This window comes from Artemia sp. Qi Xiang Cuo, chromosome 7, assembly GCF_049724085.1.
Source record: "Artemia sp. Qi Xiang Cuo chromosome 7, ASM4972408v1, whole genome shotgun sequence".
Taxonomy (NCBI): domain Eukaryota; kingdom Metazoa; phylum Arthropoda; class Branchiopoda; order Anostraca; family Artemiidae; genus Artemia; species Artemia sp. Qi Xiang Cuo.
Window position 1 is genome coordinate 27430216 of NC_142800.1, and position 22006 is coordinate 27452221.

The 22006-nt window shown below is 35.8% G+C and overlaps 2 protein-coding genes across 5 annotated transcripts in view; one reads left to right on the forward strand and one right to left on the reverse strand.

Moving 5' to 3' along the window:
- The window catches only part of LOC148950119 (uncharacterized), a 32989-nt gene extending 19844 nt beyond the window's left edge, over positions 1–13145 (reverse strand). Inside the window, exon 1 of the mRNA XM_089091452.1 lies at positions 12931–13145. Within this exon, the coding sequence (XP_088947578.1) occupies positions 12931–13122 (192 nt within the window). The 5' untranslated portion in view covers positions 13123–13145. The remainder of the gene's footprint in view (positions 1–12930) is intronic.
- THADA (Thyroid adenoma-associated protein homolog) overlaps positions 1–22006 on the forward strand; it is a 223851-nt gene that overhangs the window by 44745 nt on the left and 157100 nt on the right. The window lies entirely within an intron of this gene.

Genomic DNA, 22006 nt, shown 5'->3' on the forward strand with positions numbered 1-22006 from the left:
AAAAGTGCACATATTTGATCCTGGCTGTCCATTTGGCTTAAAACTTCCAGAGATCATTCCCTGGAAGAGGAGCACCACTCAGTTTTTTTTTCAAAGGATCTTAGGGGGGGGGGGGCGAAAATGTTTGTATTCCTGATCGGTTTGAAACTTACATACTTCAGTCCCTTGGCCAAGAGGAACTTAATGTAGTACTTGAAAATTCACTTGAACCTGAAGGCAAATGCCCCCTAAAAACAGATAGAAACATTTGTTTTGGATTGGCTTGAAAATTATATCTGAAAGCTCTGAGGCAGAGGAACCCCGAATCACAAAAAAAAAAAAAAATAAAAAAAAAAAAAAAATTCAAAAAACTAACAAGCCTTTTTACTGAACACCTTGAAACCTAGAACTATGGCTCCTACGGCAAAGGGGGGGATAACATATACTAAATGGATCCTGAAGGACCCAAGTCCCCTAATGTACGATCAGTTTTAATTTGGGGCAAGGGCCTTACAAAAATACGGCTCGAGAGGGGACAGAAAGATTTTTCCTGATGTTTTGAAACTTACATCCCTAAGTGCTTGGGCATAGGGGGCCCAAACGCACAATAAAAAATGAAAAATTACTTCCTCCAAAAATGGGGCCCGAAAAAGGGTTAAAAACGTGTATTTCCTAAACGGCTCGAAACCTTCATCCGTAAGTTTTGGGGCCAAGAATCTTAATCCCCAAATAAAATTAAGTCGGGGTTAGAAACTCCCCAGGCAAAATTTTTGTTATAGGCTTGTAACTTGTATCTGTAAATCCTTTGAACTCAAATTTAACGAAAAATAGAAAAAAAAAATATTGGTTTGCCTGAAAAGGGACCCAAAAAACTTCCTTTTCTAAACCGATTGGAACTTACAACTATAAGTCCCTTGGCCAATATGAACTTTATTGAAACAAAATACGTTTAAAATATTTTCGCTTTTTTTATTTTCAAAAATAAAAAATAATTAAAACTTTAAGGAATGAATATCAGTATATCAAGGAGGCACACTTGTGCCTCTATAAAGAGGCGACCCACCACAATGTTAAGCGATTTCAGGTCCTAGAGGTCGCAGAGAGACGGCTATAATCGCATTTTGTAGCCCAAGCTCAAACTAAGAAACTTGCAAAATTTCATCCTCCTCCGACTTTATCTTCATGGGGTAAACTGGGCCGGAAGTTTCGACCCTCCCACCACAGCCCCCCTTTAACGTTGTCCGATTTGGCTTAAATTTAGAGATTAAGCTTTCCTAGGGCCCGGGAGCGTATCCTCGAAATTTCATTTCAATCCGATCACTTCTTCCCTGTTTTCAAAAAACCAAATATAGCCACTTAAAATTCATTTCTTTTTTTTCTTAGCCACGTCTAGAGGCCACAGTTGGCCCCGGATCCGGGTGAATGAGGACTCATTTGAAGGAAAATTTGACCTGTTAGAGCCTTTTGATATTTTCAGACCGAAAAAAGTATCCCCCGAATTTACATTTACGAAAAACCTCGTTTTCAAATAATAGCCCATGTTAATTTTCCCACCACACACCCCCTTTTACGTTGTCTGATCGGGCTGAAATTTAGAGCATAATTTTTCCTGGGGCCTGGGAGCTTATCCTCGAAATTTCAGCTCAATCCGATCACTCCTTCCTTGTTTTCCAAAAACCAAATATCAAGTTTCGTGGGAATTTGCTTGCGTCGAAAATAGCTTCCATTTACTAAAAAACAATTATAATTGTGTCTGTTTAGTCCAGCGGTTGATACTCCAGACTGTCAGGCGGAAAACCTGGGTTCGATTCACCATCAGAGTAAATTTTTTATATACTGAATTTAAACTTTAAAAAAGAAACTCAGTTTCTTTTTTAAATTATTGGAAAAAAATTACGTTTTCTAAAGAGTTAAAGAGGCTGAGTTACAAGGTCAACCCTTAAAACGTACAGGGATTAGGAGGCACAGTTGGGGGGCTGTTAAAGAGGCTGAGTCACAAGTTCGAACCTTACAACGTACAGGGATTAGGAGGCACCCTGTACGACGTGATTTGAGTAGGCTATTCAGGAATTAAAAGCCTTAACAGAAGAATCTTCAAAAGCGGGGGGCTTGGGGGACGGCAGCCCCCCAACTTTAATTCCTGACACGATCAGCTAACAGTTAGTCAAGCAATAGTAAGTAATAAACTGTACAAAAACGTGCAGAAATTATTTGAAAAAAACTACGTTTTCTAAAGAGTTAAAGAGGCTGAGTTACAAGGTCGAACCTTAAAACGTACAGGGATTAGGAGGCACAGTTGAGGGGCTGCCGCCCCCCAAACCCCCGCTTTCGCAGCCTTTAAATAAAAAAAAAATTTTTTAACTGAAAGTAAGGAGCGACATTAAATCTTAGAACGAACAGAAATTATTCCGTATATGAAAGAGGCTGTGCCCTCCTCAACGCCTCGCTCTTTACGCTAAAGTTTTTATTGTTTAAAAAAAGAGCTGTGAGAAAGTCAAACTTTAGCGTAAAGAGCGATAAAGCAAATTAAGTTCTGTCTTGAGAAGCATGGGGGTTTGCAGCCCTACTCATGTTGATTTTTGCTCGTTTTGAGTTCGACTCGGTTATTTATTGTAATTTTGTTTGTTTTGAATTTCATTTATTTATTGATGGTGATTTGTGGTAGTTTTAAGCTTAGAAGGTTAGTTGACTTTATTTCTACTCATTTTTGACTTAGTGAGGCTCTTCACTTTTCTTTGAAAAACTTGTTTTGTGGGAAAAGATTTTTACATTAATCTGAAAAAAATTCTTCTCTGTAATGCAGAGCCTCCTCCCTCTGTTTAGACACTTGGTATTTTTTCGTTATTTCGCCCTTAAACTTAGAGCGTAAAAAAGTGCAGCATTCGCTCACTAGAAATTTCAATAGAACAAAATAGTTCAAATTTCTTTCTTTAATTTTTAATGAAATTTGGTCTACTGGTAAGTCCTCGAATTGTCGGGAATTAGGTTTGTTTACCCCTTATGAATAAGAAATATTCACAAAGGTTAGGACATTCACTAGGGATTCAAGGGCAATACTAACCAAGTTTACATACAAGAGATATCTTAAAAAAGAGCAGGACTACCCTTCCCTACCCCTTCTTCTGAAAACATCTATAAGGCTTGAGTTTGCATTTGCACTTTGCTACAAACGATATGTATTTTGAACAGTGTGGTCAAAACTTTAACAGGAACAACAAAATTTCATGGTAAAAATCAAGATAATAGAAAAGAAAAGAAATAAAAATACTTTCTGACTTTCAGTTTAATTTACTATTATAAAAAGACGTTTTTTTTATAAAAAGACGTCAAAACTTTTCCTTTTGACTTATTCAAACATATGAAAAATGGATGCCTAAACAAAACTTTTAAAATGAAGACTGGCAATTCTTGAAGAAACCAGTCAAGTTGGTTGAAGCAATATTTGGAATTGACAAATAAAACGATTTAAAATTTGATTCTGCTGTACATTTCAAAGAAATATCTTTAATAGGACGAAAGATTTTTTTTTAGCGTACATGAGTTCCAATTGGCCAAGGAAATTACGGGTTTAATTTTCAAGCCATTAAAGCCTCATGCTCGCAAACCAATTTTTTTTTTTTTTTTTTTTTAAACAAGAAACCCCTTGGTCGTGGGACTTGTGGTCGAGGGGTAACAACTGGGCATTTTGAGGGACACCTGGAGGCATGAGGCACGGAGGCATGCCTCCGGAGACACGCCGGAGGCATATTCCAAAGGGCGCAACATGTAAATATATACAGCTTGCCTGTTATTCGGTATCTGTCGAATATTTCAGCACCGTCAAAAGCGATCTTTTAAAACTTGGAAAAAATCATTTACGGGTTTATTTGGCAAGGAAAAGAACCCCCAAGACTGAAAACAACTGATATGTACCCAAAGAAGAAGAACGGAGGACTGCAAGTTGTTGATATTCATGCAAAAACTAGGTAACCCTACGATGGCACTGATGGTGTCACTTTTTCCTATTAGACATGCAGCGTTGCCACCGGCTCAAAAATAAAATTCCGATTTTTCTTCAGAAAAAATCCCGAAATTTCAAAAAAAAATCCTGGAACACGGTTTTTAGGTTATACAACATACGGCTGCGCGGTGATGACGTAAAAAGCAAGGTGCGAAATTCAAAGTACCGTGAAAAGTGGTTTTTAATTGTAACTGACAACTGATTGTCAATATTACTAGTATTATTTCGACGTGAAAACGTTCTGGTGGATTAGTAGGATCTACGTCAAATATTTTACGACAGAAGAATTCGGCAAAGTTACGAAAAAACACGCCTACGCATCTCCATTTCATTTTTATTTGAATTTCACTCCCATGACTTGACGCTATACTTCGCCGCCCACTCCAATATGACTTTGCAAGCCATAAATGCTGCCTTTCATCACGTTTTCAAATATCCCTCTCTCTTTTATCATACCTGTTTTTCTGTTTAGTGGCTGTGCCAAAACGTACCCTTGGATCTCGGATTAAACAAATAAGTAGAACAACAGGGAAATTTTTATACAAGACAGTGGAACGCAACTTTAAATGAATATTTCGACCCTATATCCAAGGGCCGTCCTCAGCAAAATAGACGAAGAGAATAAAAACAATGTAAAAGAAACTTACATTAAAATTCAATCATTAAAACTGTTTAAAAAAAAAATTTAAAACAGCCCTAATGTCATTACTTCAAGGAAGTTCAACCAGGACTGGTACTCCAAACGAAATGGACAGAGAACAATTCATTCAGATGGAATTAAAATATTTACAGACAAGCTTTTAAAGCTAGTCTCGCCTTCTTGGCAGCCAGCCTAGAAGGTCTATTCCATAATAGGTTGAGTGGAGTTATTTACTGTTTTTTTAATATAATTAGTCAAATCATTTTTAATTAAATTTGTGTATAGGGCATTAAGCGAATATTCCCCCAAATATCTATCTAAAGAAATATTACTATTTAATTTGATTTTAATTTCAATTGCCTCTCGAACAACCTGTTTTATGCCTAAATCATTGCTAATAAGGCAAGTTTCTTCAAAAAACATTTATTTTGTGTGGGTTTTCTGTAAATTGTAAAATCCAGTTTATCAATGTCACGAATAATTAAAACATCCAGAAACGGTAATTTATTTGCATTTTCAATGTCTAAGGTAAATTGTAAATTTCGGTCATATATATTAAGGTGATCTAGAAAGCCCCTAAATTCATTTTCCCCATAATTCCAGAGCGATATTACATCATCCATATAACGCCCCCAATATACATGTTTTATACATGTTGCTGATAAGTTTGCGAATAAAATTATAACCGAATTAAAGAATCTAAAACAAAATGGCAAAATCACCCCACAATTTTATAATAAATTTCTCCCCCGAGGTAGCTTTTGCCCAAAGTTTTACGGTTTACCGTAATTGCATAAGCAAGGTATTTCCTTAAGGCTAACTGTTGCATATACGAAAGCCCCTGCTTCCAATATTGGAAAGTGGTTATGTACAGCCTTCAAACCGTTACTTTATTCCCAAAAATCGTACATATGTAATTCGGTAGATTTAGTAGAAAAACTTAAAAGTGCGGGCATTTCAGAAAATACAATAGTAAGTAGTTTCGACAGAGTTTCTATGTACACAAATATTGATGTAGCAATATCTGAGCAGTTACTAAAAAATAAAATAGAAGAAAACTATCATTTAATTGAAGATTCAACAACAGGAATAGATTGTGAGGTTTTAATGTCCCTAGTCAAAATTTGTAATAAGTATTCAATGTATTTTCAGTTCCGTAATTCTTTTTATCAACAAAAAAATGGTCTCCCTATGGGTACCCGGGTTATTAGCGAACATTTATGTAGAACACCTTGAAAATTGGGCCTTAAATTCATATTTTTTAAAACATGTATATTGGGGGCGTTATATGGATGATGTAACATCGCTCTGGAATTATGGGGAAAATGAATTTAGGGTCTTGCTAGATCACCTTAATATATATGACCGAAATTTACAATTTACCTTAGAAATTGAAAATGCAAATAAATTATCGTTTCTGGATATTTTAATTATTCGTGACATTGATAAACTGGATTTTAAAATTTACAGAAAACCCACACAAAATAACAGATATCTGCAGTTTAAATCCAATCACGCCCCACAAGTCAAAAGAGCTATTGTCACCTTTCTTGTGGACCGGGCCCTACACATTTTCGCTCCAAATCTCACATCACAGATGAACTAACTTTTATTAGAGACATACTTTTTGGAAATGGTTATCCTATTGTCTTTATTAACAATACAATTAGCCGAAGATTGGCAAGACACTCCCGTAAAATTAAGGGTCTTTTGCAATGTGAAGTTCCCGTCAAGCCCTCAAATAATTTACCTTCCATATGTTCCAAAAGTCACTACAAGTTTAAAAAAAGTTTGCACACAAAATAATTTTTATGTCTTATTTACAAATAATTTAAAAATCATTAATTTCTTAAATTCTGGTAAAGATATAACCCCAGTTACTCGCCAAAGTGGGTTTTATCAAATTCATTGTTGCTTTGACCATTTTATTTGGTTATGACCAAAAGAAATTTAGAAAAACGCATGTAACACCACAAAGATGTCATAACTGAAGTTTTTAATTCTAATAGTAATAACATTTGCTTCGTTTCTGCTTTTAACAGCCACATATATGATAACCCTAGTAATAAAATGCTTTTTGAAGAAACTTGCCTTATTAGCAATGATTTAGGTATAAAACAGGTTGTTCGAGAGGCAATTGAAACTAAAATCAAAATAAATAGTAATATTTCTTTAAATAGAGATTTGGGGGAATATTCGCTTAATGCCCTATACACGAATTTAATTAAAAATGATTTGACTAATTATATTAAAAAAACAGTAAATAACTCCACTCAACCTATTATGGAATAGACCTTCTAGGCTGGCTGCCAAGAAGGCGAGACTAGCTTTAAAAGCTTGTCTGTAAATATTTTAATTCCATCTGAATGAATTGTTCTCTGTCCATTTCGTTTGGAGTACCAGTCCTGGTTGAACTTCCTTGAAGTAATGATATTAGGGCTGTTTTGAAATTTTTTAAACAGTTTTAATGATTGAATTTTAATATAAGTTTCTTTTATAGTGTTTTTATTCTCTTCGTTTGTTTTGCTGAGGAAGTCCCTTGGATATAGTGTTGAAATATTCATTTAAAGTTGCGTTCCACTGTCTTGTATAAAAATTTCCCTGTTGTTCTACTTATTTGTTTATGATAGAAAGGCAGTGTGGTCTTCGTCGCTACTTGGATCTCGGATTCTTAATTGTACTAAAAAAAAGGAATCTGCTGCTTTGACACGAAAGAATCTGGAAGACACATAGATCCCTTTTTCCCGAATGTACTTAGAATCCAACTTTCTTGGTATTAAACATAGGCCTTTGGCTATTTGGAGAGAAAACTGTAAAGGAAAAGTCAGAAAAACCGTTGTTGCCGAATTATTAGTAAAAAGTACTAAGTAAAGCAAACAAATAAAAAAAAATAACTAGTTTCTCAGATATTTGTTAGTACATATCAGTAACCATTTCGATAATCCCAGCTCAAATGAAAACCCTATGGAACTGGACAAATAAGCTTCAGTAAATGAAACTAAGCTCGGTTAGCACAAGTATAAACATTAAGTCTACTATTAAGTCTTCTATTGAGCATAACAAGTTATTCAGTCATATTTATTGCTTCCGCTTCCCTATATTTTGGAATGCATTTGAGACTTATTAAATTATATCAAGAACTTAAGCAACTGGGGGACAGGGGGCCCACGCACTTGAGCTGCAAGGACCAACCCAGCCGTGGGTGTCCTCCTCGTCTGTAGGAGACATGGTTCAAGATTCTGTTCAGTTCTGTACCCTCATGCACGTCGGTTATTTTTGGTTTTTGTTGATGGGTTGATTGTATTTTGGTTTTTTGTTGATTAAGGTTGGTCGTAAAAAGGGCTGAAAAAAAAGAAAACAAAGAAGGAAAAAAGTGCCACCGCAAGAATGTTTTTTTTGTGGACGGAGGACGCCGAGTCTACGGGAGAGCAAATAGTTTTTTTTTTTTGTTAAAAAATTTTAAAGTTGTAAGAGTAAGCCTTTTGGAAGACCACCTTTAAAATTTGAATTCGTATTAGTTAAAATTTAAGGATTTGAATTTGATGAACTTGAAGAATACATTCCACCAGAAAAGCGCCTCCGATAGGGGGAAGGACACCCCGGAACGGGGGGAGTGATAGATATTTGGCAAGAAAAAAGTTAAATGGTAGCTGGCCTTCATGTCCACTAATGCATTGACTGGTATATAATAATTTATTTTTTTTTAATTTAATGTGATAGTAAAATGCATAAAGTTGTAAGATTTACTCGTATATATTTTGTATTAAAATATCACCAAGTGGAGAGGAGGATGGGAAGAAAAAAAATAACAACTACCTTTGATAAATTATAATCAAAATTTCTTCTGTTGACTGAACATGGTGATGGTGGTGGTTATGGTCTTGAGGTCAGTTTTGGGTTTAGGTGCCATTTTGAACATGATGGTTGCGATACTGACGAGACATCAAAAAAGTGGAACCCTTCCTTCTGGATAAATGAATTCAGCTTTGTGAAGACGTCTGAATCAAAGCAAAAGATAACGTTGATGCCGATTTCGTTACAAACAGGTTCTGATGATTACATGATATACAGGCTGGAGTCACAGCAACCCTGGTCTACAAATGCGGCAGTTAATGTGAGATCAGCATTCAGCCGGAACTCCTGGCACAGAATTCCTGTGTCGTCAGGGAACGGCATCGCCATATTCTGTGTGTCAACAGAGTGGCATCTTCGCCCAGATAAGTAGCCAAACTCTTTGACCCGCCCAACTATTACTCTCTTTCCCCTGCCAACCGGTCTGTAAACGCACCATTCACCGCTACGCAAGTCCGATTTTATACCGACCTCTGCATTGGTTTGTGGTGACTCACGTAGTCCTACTTGTCGGCCCTGGACCATCACCTGTTTTAATCGGTCACTACTCAGCTTCTCAGAGCTTTCCCTCAGAAGCCACAACAGTGTGGATTTTTTTTATTAGTGTTATGGAGCCGTCAGAAGTCTAGACAAGACAAAACCTAGAATTCTTTATGTTCGTCACAGGCTCACTAACCCAATTTTTCTCAACTTGGTGTTTCACACAGTGAGCAATCACTGGCAAATCTTCAAATGCAAGCAAATGTTGACGGCATATTCTTGCCAAAATTACCCCTTATTAAGTTATTTTCCTTGTGTTTTCTATAATTATACAAACTTCCTTGTGTTCTAACAATTGTACTAATTGCTAATAAACAAAAACGTATTTAAGATCTTCATAAAAAGCTGATTCTTAGACTGAATGTTATCAATAGTTAGGCTCTTATACTTTCGTTATTGACAAGGATCGTTATTTACTGACTATTCATTCCCATGGAGAATGTTTTTTTTTTGTTCCAACCAAATCATACATAAAAAAAATTTGTGGAAAACTGGTAAGGAGTTAATCAGTCACAAATTATAACTTACATTTTCCTTATTGTGGGTCAGAATCCACTGGCAGGCATCCAACAATGGGGAAACAAACATTTTTTCCATGGTTTTTACCTATTCTGCTTTTCCTTTGCTTTCCTTATAATTACTTTATAGTCCCAAATTTATAGGGGGGGAATGCCCCCCTGCCCTTCCTTGCCGGCATCCATGACGTAGGCTACAACATTAAGTTTCTCGTATAAAGTTGAGACAAATTTCGATTTTTCAGGTTTATTGTGATGATTTTCATCTTCTATTTTCGCCAGTGGTTGGCATCGGTAATTTCGGCAATTTGTTGAAAGATTTCTTATCCGAACTGAACATTATAATAAAAAAATATCTTAATTCATTACGCTCAAAAAGTTTCTACCTAATGGGAGTTCATTCAGTATAACTCCCTCTCCTAATTCCAAGATATATCGCTAGACTATGCTCATTTTTTTTTTTTTTTAAAGAAAGTGTTATTTGGTAATAACAAAAAGCTGGAGCACCAGAATCACCCTGTATTTAGATACCCTTCCTCTAGGCCTAACCTATATTTACACAGCATGGTCTCGCCTATTATTTAAGCAGGCTGGACCCCCCACCCCCCCCCCAAAAACAACTATCACTTGCCCGAACTCACTACCTCTGCTTGGCTTACCTAAAATTTGGTTACTCTTGTTCTGGGCCCTCCATATCAGCAAAATTACATCAGAATAATTTCAAACAACGGCGAGAATCAGTGTTGCCAGCTTCTGGTGCGAATTCCCTGTTAAGTCTAAACAAAAATCCCTAATTTTTGAACAAGCAACGAGGCCGGGTGTCTCGGAGGCATGCTGGAGGCACGGAGGCACAGCCGGAGGCACGAAGGAAGGGACACCTGCGACGGTCACTTATTAGCCCCTTGCTTGTGGTTGAATTTCAAGTCGTTTTGAAAAAAAAGTTTTTGGTCTTTTGTCGAGTCTTCGTTTTGGAAGAACCCGTTTTTTCCCTCTTCTGCATTGTGATTATTTTAGTCGGAGCGGTTAATAATATAAATTTCATACTGTTCAACGTAAATATGTTTAGGCCCCTTAAACCCCCTTCCTTAAAAAATGTGTGATCTTTTTGCTCAGACGATAATCTAGATAGTTTTGTGGCAGTTGGAGACCCAAGGTCAACCATGCTCCCTCTCTGTTTCCTCTATAAAACCTAGCTTCAAACAAGTTGCATAATTTACGACCCTTGCTCCAAGGCTGTAGGGGTCATCTCATACCCGAAAGTATATTTATAGGACTTTTCGGATATTCTGAGAAAAAATGGCTTCCTCATAGTTTTGAGCAGATGTCTTGGGATTGCGTGGGGGGGGGGGTGTCGGATAACAAAAAAGGGAGTACTTGTCCATTATTCAGATCACACCAAGAATTTGAATCTCAAAGATCTGACAATAAACCGGTTTATTGCTGTCTGTAAACAGACAGTTAGCTTCGGCTGAGTGGGAAACATTATTCCAGGGCAGTTATTGTTGTTTTTCCTTCTCAGTTGATCGATGTCAATATGTTCGGACCTTCGATAAACGTTTACGACATTCCATAACTGACACAGGGACAAGGTGAAAAAACTATTCGATTCGTCTTTTTATACTCTTGTCAAATAGACTGATCAATTCACTCACACTTCCCCTCTGATGGTGGCCCCATATAATATATTTCTCAATTAGATCAATCAAGTTCTATATTTTAGCTCCCATATTAAACCAGTTCTCTTCTTAGATTGGAATTTATCTTCATATGTGATTGAGTGCGTGATTTACAAAAACATTATTTGATTTAATTTGAGAAGTAATTAGCCAGATTAATTCTGATAACTTGGGGGAGGTGGAGCAATGGGTGGAGGGGAGCATGTCTTAATAATTTTAGATAACTTCATGATAACTTGGGGGAGGTGGAGCATTGTTTATGGAGCAACGGGGATTTTCTTTTTAATGGGCCTTATGCAATACTCAGGACCCCTGGCCGTGGGATGAAAAGGGTATGTACCCTCTGGATGTATATTCTACGGATATTTATATTGTTCTATTAATATTAATATAGCATCTTACAATTTTGATCTGGTGATATGTTGAGCTTTGAGGGTGTCCGAGAGCACGGAATGGTTACCCCTTTTATCATCATTGGCTCTAAGACGACACTAGAACTCTTAATCTGTTATGTATGCTGGCTCAAGAAAAAATAAACTTGAAAAAATGGCAGACATATTGCTCTTTACTAAGTCAACGCTATTTAATTGAAACATCTGTTCTTGACGGCATGGCTCATTGTTTTACCAGCATTACACTTTATGAATTTACTCGGTACTTGTGCATTATATGGGCCTTTCTAAAAAGTCGTTTGGTTAATGCTAATGAAATAAAATAAAATAGGATGAATATATAATAGTTTATAAAGAAAATTGGACTATATATTTGCACATTGGGGGAGGGGGTAGAGCATAGCATATATTAAATACGTAAACTAACCTAACCTAGGTACCTTCCCCCCCCCCCCTAAACTCCCAAAAACAACAGTTTAAACATCGTAACGCCATGAAAGCCACGCCATGCATTGCATTACTCTATAGTGGTCTCTTGAATTAACCCGTCAAAAACGGGTTTTTCGTGACTGGTTTCCTTGTAAAACCCATATAGTGCCCAAGTACCATTTATTTCTTTAATTTTGATCCTAAGGACCTCCTCCTCCTAAAAAAATAGCCAAAAATCTTGCTTGTCCATCCTGATTAAACTGGTAAACAAAATTTTTGGGGTCAGAGAAGTATCAATTTTCTTTCGAAATACTGCTTAATTTGGCCACTTGTTTATTCTTTTGTCCTATAAAGGTGTTTGTGTGTGCTGGGGGGTGGGGTGGTAGGGGATATATTGCCTCTCGGCTCTCTGAAGGCACTTATTACCAAGGCTAAATCACTTTCAAAGCCGTCAATAGACCTTAAGCCTTGATATTAACATTGTTTTGGTAGCTAAATAAATTTTTATAAATTGTGGTATGTTTGTTTTGTGTGTCTGGCGAACATATACTTAACAAAGAATAAAAAAATCTTGCAGCACTTATGACATAGACTAAGTCACTTTCAAAGTTATCAAAACTAATGCCTTAACATTAAAATTGTTTCTGCGGCTAAATACATTTTTAAACCTTTTTTTTTCGTTTGTTTGACAAACATAGATCTACCGACAGAAAAAAAACCTTTTATGGACCAAATTCGTATTTCTAGAATTAAAAGTCGTCCGAATTTCTTCTAAATTTGCAGCCTTGGGGGAGAAGGGAAAGGTTCATTTGTCTACTCTCTCACCCCAAGTATTAATTTTCTAGCGTCTCACCCCAAGTATTAATTTTCTAGGTGTACATCTACATAAAATGGATTAAGTACTTACTGGATTGTGAATAATAAAATTGTTGTATTTATATTCCCTTGAAAATGGCGAATTCAAAAGTTTTTGAACTTCTCTGTCAGTACCACATTGCTGATAAAAAGAACTGCTTGTATTTCTAGCCTGAAATAATTGTCGAATTTTCACATTATCCGTTCTATTAGCTAATTCATATTCCTTCAAGGATAAAACCATATTTCTATTAAATCACGTGTCAATATCTCTCAGATAGTCAGATCAATCAACCACTGAACTGAAGTAAATCTAAAAGCTGACTTTTTTCGCGAGATCCACTCCATTTGTGTGACTCATCTTGTGCGTATGTACTAGTCTTGGATTTCTGTTTTGTGCAAAGTTTGTTGAGTGAACGTAGTCAATAAAACTTGAATTGGGAAATAAATATTATTTATGTTGGCAATAAAATTGCAACTTCCCAAAATAGATTGAGAGACCAGGCAGTTTTAGGGAGGGGACACTTGCCCCTGGCGCAGAAATTTTAGGGCGCAAAATTAAAAAGAAATAATCTAACGGTTATAATCATTTTATAATTTTGAAATGTTTTTTTTTTGTTAAATAAACTAGAGGTTGGCAGTGTGTATAAGCAAATTGAATCCGAAATTTTCATTTGGTACTTGTCTGTTAAACGAAACACACTTAAGAAGTGAAGTTAGGTTAATCTATTGAAATATACCAAACATGATGATAATATGATACTGGGTACTTGTCTAGAATACGGTACACACGCGATAAAGACCGCAATCAGAAAGACCGAGGTGCTACATGAAAAACAGGTTTTCTATGCCTTGTGAGGTGTTGCTTACTCCGTGACAACGGTTTAATCTTTAATTTTTTGGGGTTTAGGGGGGACTAAAAGGTACCTAGGTTGGGTTAGGTTAGGTTGCGTATTTAATATATGCTATGCTCCACCCCCCCCCTAATGTGCAAATATATAGCCCAAATTTGTTCATATATTATTATACTGCTACTACTACTAATAACTCACCACAGCACCAAGCCGCCTGAGGCCAACAGCTACGCACGCTCCTCTTCCGCCCCAATCTATTCAAAGCCTCCCTTTTTACACCCGCCCACAAAGTTCCCATTTCCTTTAAATCTTTCTTTATGACGTCCTCCCACCCCAGACGAGGACGACCTGCTTTCCGTTTAGCCCTAGACGGTTGGCCGAAAAGAATTTTGTTTTATTTGATTAGAATTAACGAAACTTGACTTCTCGCGTGCTTACCGGATTCTAGACAAGCACCTAATGCTGTAGAAACAAAATTATGGAAACTACGACAACAAATTATGGAAAGCAGGCCGCGCAAAACGCCTTATATTTAACAGCTAACCTAATTTAACATAACCTAACCCCTAACCACCTCTATCTATTAAATATTTAATTGAATTATACATACATTGTAGTTTTTCTCACTCAAAATAAGCAAATCATAACCGATCCCAGCTAGGAAACCAGTTTCTGTCAGATCTTACACAGCGTAATTCTTGAGTGTTTCGTTTAACAGACAAGTACCTTTCATTTTTCAATTTCTTCGTCACTCTTCCTTGAAAGTAAAACTAAGCAGACCGACTTTAATTAATTCTGATGTTTTTATTTTCATATTTTGCTTTCAAATTGTGTTAATAAATGAAAATTTGGTTAATAAATAGAAATTTTGTTAGAATTTGGACTGAAAATTTTTGGGAGGTAGGGGGGTGCTAATCACGGTTTTGGCCCGGGCACAAGAACGGTCAGAACTGCCACCATGAGAGAGGAAAAAAAAGAAAGTGTCTTGAGCTTAATTAGACTGCGTAATTCAGATGCACCAAATATGGCTCTTTTTTTCCTTGGGGGCAACTGTCAAACCAGGAAGAAGGGGGCAGTTTTACTGTCATCTTTCACAACTTCGCTTAACCCTCGCAGCCCACTAATTTATTCTTTTTTTATACTCTTTCCAAATATACTAATCAATTCACTCAAATGCCCCCTCCACCTGATTGTCCCATATATAGCCATAATAATGTATTTTCCTCATATATTATAGCTTGTATATTAAACCAGATATTTTCTTTGTCTGGAATCTATCTTCATGTGTTATTGAGTACGTAATTTACCAAGATATTTGAAATGATTTTTAAAAGTTTGTATTAATGGAAGAAAACATTATAATCTGATTAATAAAAACGTCCTGCATTCAATGAAGTCGGAATTTCTTTGTTTTAGTGTTTCTTTTAGTTTTTATGTATTCCTTGGGCTATATATAGGACTATCAGGAAGGAGGGGTTAACCATCTTTTATGCGTGATGGCGCAAGAAAAAAAAACCCTGGGAGAGATGTTGCTCTTTACTAAGTCAGCGCTATTGGAATGCACCATTTGTTCCTTATGTTATGGTTCCATGTTTTAAAACATATTACATTTTATGAATTTATCCGTTTAATATTGATGCCTAGGATCTTCTCCTACTTAAAAGCCGAAAACATTGCTTATGCGCCCTGATTAAACACTCGATTAAAACGGCAGAAAAAGATTTTTTTTCTGTCAGAGAAGTGTAAATTTTCTTTAGGAATTCTGCTTCATTTGCCTATTTACTTGTTCTGTTGTCTTTTAGAGGTGTTGAGGGGGGGGGAGAGAATGCCTACTCCGGATATCTACTCTCTGGAGGCACTTATGACCTAGGCAATGTCACTTTCAAAGATATTAATATAACTAAAGCCTTCAAGTTAAAAATTTTCGGTGGCCAAATACATTTTTATAAATTTTTTTTTGTTTATCTGGCAAACATAAAATTACCGACAGAAAAAATTTATGTGACAAATTAGTATTTTTGGAATTAAAGATCGTCAGAATTTCTTCTAGGTTTGCAGCCTTTGGCGGGAAGGGAAAGGTTCATTTTTCCATTGGCTCACCCCAACTATTAATGTTCTTGTGTGTAAGGGCACATTTGTGTATAAGATTGATTAAGTACTTACTGGATTGTGAAAAATAAAATTGTTGTAAATTCGAAAGTTTCTTAAGCTTTCTGTCAGTCCCACATTGCGGATAAAAAGACATGCTTAAATTTTTAAGCCTGAAACTATTGTTGAATTCTGTGAATGCCTGTCTGAACCTTGGAAAACAACTATAATTCCAAATTTGGTTTAGAATCTGCTTCCTCGGAAAGAAAGTCTTGGTTACCCAATACCGAGGATTTTAGCTGGATTCTAAGCCAAACTTGGATTTTTTTTCTAAGTTAGAACCCGTTTCCATAAAATCTTTAAAGCCTTATAATAGGGAAGGAGTGGCGGTGTGACGTTCAACACTTTCCAAACCTATATAGGGGCTGCAGATCCATTCCCTTAAAGTTTTATTCATGTATTATTTTTCATGTATTATTTTTTTATTAATATTTTATTATTTTAAAAATTATTATAAAATATATAATAATTAAATTTTATTATAGTGCTTTATTATTAATATTTTAATGTAATATTTCATTATAATAAAATATATTAATATTTTATTATTACTATTCATGTATTATATTACTATTTATTCATTTACATATATTCACCTTTTAATAGTTTTGCAACTCTCTTTTTTTTACCCCGCCCCCCCCCCTCCGATAAAAATTATCTAAATTGATCCTTATATTTCACCATCCTAAATCCAGACATATCATGGTTTTCGCGGTACCTGCAACCTAGTAAAGAGCGAACCGCAGCCCATATTAAACAAAAGTTGAAAAACACGTTTTGAAAAAAAAAACTACCTAGTGGAAAAAGATTGCCATCTGACACAGGAATGGTAATTATTATTTCGATTCGTCTTAATAGTAAAAGTTTATTGCGAAAAGAAATTTATGGTAATTTCGAAAAAAAGCCTCAACCTCCTCGAAAAGGGTGTCATATCAGAATGAAAAATATACCATTGGAATCAGTAAGGTCGAAAACCTCACACAGGAAAATTACAGTCCCCCTCCTTGAACAACAAGGAAAATCACTTTTGCATCGGTAGCACTGATCTGTCTCCCATTGTTTTTTTTCAACAGGCCTAGCGGGCTATCAGAACATCATACAGAGATGCTTAATGACTCATTCAAAAGCTATTTTTCATATATACGTCCTTTTTATAAATTATGCCATCTGCAAGTACCATATGACACTAAAATAGCACTTTTTGTGCCATTTCTCAAGGGGTGGCACTAGCAGGCTACCAGAATATCATAGACAGATCTTTTATAGCTCATATAAAAAATATTGGTTATACCTACGTCCTTCATATAAGTCCACCATCAGTAATTTCTAAATGGCAATAAAAACGGCACTTTTGGTGCCGTGTCTCGAGTGGAAAAGCTGGGGCTATTGGGCTAGCAGAACTTATAAGAGTGATGTTTAATGGCTCATTTGAAAGCTATTGCTCATATATACATGTTTTTTTTTCAATTTTACCATTCGTAAGGGCGATATAGCACTGAAAACAACACTTTTGGTGCCACTTCTTAAGTGGAAAAGCTCTGAAGTACAAAACAGGTACTGTTGTAATAGTTACGTTCCAGAACCCTTAACTGGAGGTTTATAAGAACCCATCCCATACACTCCCTCTCCCAGCTCCCTTAGTAAGTTTCATAAATCGTCTACTCATCAGTAAGCTACTGAAACATTAGCAGGCTGCAACACCATCGTAGATAGATGTTTAATGGTTCAATTAAAAGCCGTTGCTTTTATTTACTAGGTTTTTAAAAATTCTACCATCTACCATCTTCTACCATCTATTAGATCTCACATATTTCAATGTTAACTAGTTTCTGGGGATAATTTTCAATGGACTCTTTGTCATGGTTGGAGCATTAGCTGCAACCTAGTAAATAGCAAACCACAGCCCATAGTAACTAAAAGTTAAAAAATGTTAAAACTTTATTTTCTTCTTTCTTCCAGGCCTAGCAGGTTACTAGAACATCAGAGAGAGATGCTTAAGAGCTCTTTCAAAAACTATTTCTCGTATGTACGTGGTTTATATAAATTACGCCCTCTGCAAGTGCCATATGGCACGAAATAAGGCATTTTTATGCTGTTTCTCGAGGGGTGGGGCTAGCGGGATACCAGAATATCTTAGATAGATTTTTGACAGCTCATAAAAAAATATTGCTCATATCTACGTTCTTCCTATAAATTCCACCATTCGTAAATTTCAAATGGGACTTAAAACGGCGCTTTTGGTGCCATGTCTCAAGTGAAAAAGCTGGGGCTAGTGGGCCACCAGAACTTTTTAGAGTGACGTTTGATGGCTCAGTTGAAAATTTCCTCTCATATCTACGTGCTTTTCTTCAATTCTACCATTCGTAAGTGAGATATAGCACTGAAAACAACACTTCCAATGCCACTTCTTAAGTGGAAAATCTTGAAAGAATAAAACGGTATCATTGTAATAATTATGGTCCAAACCCTTAACTGGAGGTTTGCAAGAAGACCTACCACAAATCCCTCCTCCAGGCCCCCTTATTAAGTTCCGTAATTAAAGTCCTACAAACACCAATGTATTAAAACACATTATTAGAGGCGTGGTTCTGTTGGTACAGTGCTGGACTCCAAATTAGATCATCATGCGTTCGATTCCAGCTTGGATTTTTTTTTGTTAATCGTGGTTTGTCCCTTCTTATGATTACTGTTCAGGTAATTTTTGCAAATGTGATGCACTCATTTTTTAAAGTATATCCCAGGAAGGCTCATTTTAAACCTATTACTCATATCTACGCGCTTTTTATCAATATTACCATTCAAAAGTGCCATAGCACTAAAAACGGCACTTTTGGTATCACTTCTTAAGTGGAAGAGTTTGGAAGCATAAAACGGTACCATTGCAATAATTATGGTCCAAAGCCCTTAACTGGAGGTTTATAAAACCCCTCATATATACTCCCCCTCCAAACCCTCTTAGTAAGTTTCATAAATCACCTACTCATCTTAAAAGTAAAAGATTATTGCAAAAAAATTAATCAAAATTAAAACTTTTCAACTGAAAATCTACCAAAAATTAAGCAGTTTTGAATTGAACCTTCAAACTTCACTCTGAGATGAAGCCTGTGTGCTATTTCTAACGGCGGTATTTCAGGGGAAGGGACGTCCGTGCCCCCTTAGTTTTTTGCTCCTGCCTAGGTTTTGAAAAACACCTTTTTTGGTCATTTCATTGGAAAAGGCACTTTTTTAAAAAAAAAGGGGGGGGGGGGACAGCCAAAAGTGCCCTTTGTGGGAATGTGCTATTAAGTCAAATTTTTAAAAAGCGATTAGGTATAAATATAAGCTTTTAAATGAACCCTTAAACAGCTCTCTTTTTTTACATTAGTCTTCTAGTTTCTGCTAGTCAGTAGGAGATATATAGAGCCCTATCTTCATTATGGCTTTTTCAGGGGAAGTCGGCCGAGTAAAACAGTTTTTGCTCATCAAAAAACAAACGTTCCTGAAAAACATGTATTGTTTTGTGAAGTATGGATAATGAACTTTATGTTATAGACTGAAAGTTTTTCGTAGCTGTCAAGGTTGTCTGCAGTATTTTCTAGAGGTGTCTTATCTCTCCTAGATCGGTTATAATAAGAAATTATATTAAAAATAAGTTTTCAACTGAAACTAAGGAGTGGCAATAAAACTTAAAACTAACATACATTATTCCGTATAAATAAAAAAGATCATGGCAGCGTTGTTTCTACGTTAAATTTTAACTAAAAGCGAACAAAGATAAATTAAAAAAAAACAAAGTTTTTCTGAGGGAAGTAAAGAGCGGAGTTGAAACTTGAAAGGGACAAAAATTATTACTTCACAGCCTGTCTAATATATATCAATAAAACTAGTAAAAATAAACCAACTAATTATGTTTCCCTATGCTTTTAGGATTATAAAAACTAGCGCTTTACTGAAAACACAAAATAATATAGGAATTTCGGTACAGTAAAAGCAAACCAATTAAGGGTATTTTTTTACATAATAACAATGTTATCAATCCCTTTTAGGATCAATCCCTTTTAAGATAAAGTAACAATCCAATTTAGGATTGTTCCTTTTTTTTTACGTTTAATATGGTATTACTTCGTCACAAGGACTCAGTTCAATGACTGACTCTCGTTTTGGTTCTTAAAAGGACATGTCATGATTAGTTTGTACGCAATTTCGAAATAAGGCCATCTTGATTGTGTTAGGACTATAGACTAGCTTTAGAATTTGTGTCATAGCTTGAAATTCACTCTTGTATAGAGAGAAATAATCAGATTTCCAGAGTTCATATAATGTCTTATTTGACCTTCATTTCAAGTAACACTAAAGCATATTTCTTACAATTTAGGACTGTATACTACTCGCTATTGATATTACTACTGGCGAGACCAAAATGCTACTTGATAGATCAATCGAATATTTCTGAAGGCGGATAAATGACTTTGTGGTTATTAAAAAATATTTAATTTTAGACGTATGTTTTTAAGATAATTTTAATTGTATACTGAAAGTTACTGATGTCGCAACTGGTGTAAGACTATGAAAACCATTATAGATTCGTTTTTTGTTGTCAGGTTTCATACTCCCTTTTGACTCCCAAATCAATATTACTGTTTTTTTATACTTGACTTTGGTGTTTTAAGTAAAGGGCTAGTTTCTTATAATCCTTAAAGCATAGGGAAACATAATTAGTTGGTTTGTTTGTACTAGTTTTATTGATATATATTAGACTAGCTGAAGATAAGAATCAAACGGAAAGAAAAAAAAGTTGCCGTATGTGGAGAATATCGTGGTTAAAGTCAATTTTCTTGATTTTGAAGCCAATATGTTTTCCTTGTTATTCAAGCCAAGGGACGGTAAGTTCGGGCGTGATTGTCTCTTACTAGGTTGATGGCTACCGCTGCAACCTGGATGATCGTCTTTTATCTAACCTCAAACATTCCAATGATCGTCTTTTAATATAATTTATTTAAAATCAAATTTAACCTCGTATGACGTCATATATACCACAGACCTCTTTTTTCTTTTCCCTGTTGCATCAGTTACTATGAGATTGACTTCGGTCCTTACTGTAAACAACATAATGTCGTGTTTTACTATTCACGTCATAGCTCTAATAAAACTATGACGACATTCATTATTTATCTAGTAGGATTTCACACAAGGTGGTTCTAATTATGTGCTTTTGTTTTGATCTGACTCTATTTTTTTTATATTTCTTAGCATTGGACTGATCGTCTCTTACTAGGTTGCTACCTACTGCTGCAACCCGGATTCACATATATAGTTATGAGAGGTAGCGTGGCCGAGTGGTCCAAGGCGCTGGTGTTAGCCACCAATCTTTTTGGAGGCGTGGGTTCAAATCTTACCGCTGGTATACGATTATGATTTATGTACAAAAATCAAATATCTTTGAAAAGACTGCAGTATGAAAAGACACCAAAAATGCATTTTTAGTGGAAAAATTTATTCTCTTTTAGAAGTAATTTATTTTAGTTACAAAAGATTTTTAACCCAATTAATTTTCTTTAAAATGAGCCATTTAACAACTCTCTAAGATGTTCCAGTGCCAAGCTATCTGTGGAAAAGAAAAGAAAGAAAAAAAAATATCTCGTTTAGGCAGAATATTGTAGTAGCTGCCACTTTTCTTGATTTTCAAGCCAATATATTTCCCTCGCTGTTCAAGCCAAGGGACAGAAAGTTTCCTACACAGGGTTTCTGGACAAGGCGGTTCTAATGGTGTACTTTTTGTTTTGATCTGACTCTTTTTTTTAGGAGTTAAGGGTTTTTATGTTTCTTAACATTGGACGTGATCGTCTCTTACTTGGTTGCTAGCTACCGCTGCAACCCGGGTAATTTCCTTTAAAATGAGCCATTAAACAACTCTCTACGATGATCCAGTGCCAAGCTATCTGTGGAAAAGAAAAAGAAAGAAAAAAAATATCCCGTTTAGGCAGAATGTTGTAGTAGCTGCCACTTGGCTTAGCTGCCACTGTTGTAGTAGCAGCCAATATATTTTCCTTGCTGTTCAAGCCAAGGTACAGAAAGTTTCCTATACAGGGGTTTATGACAAGGCGGTTCTAATGGTGTACTTTTTGTTTTGATTTGCCTCTCTTTTTA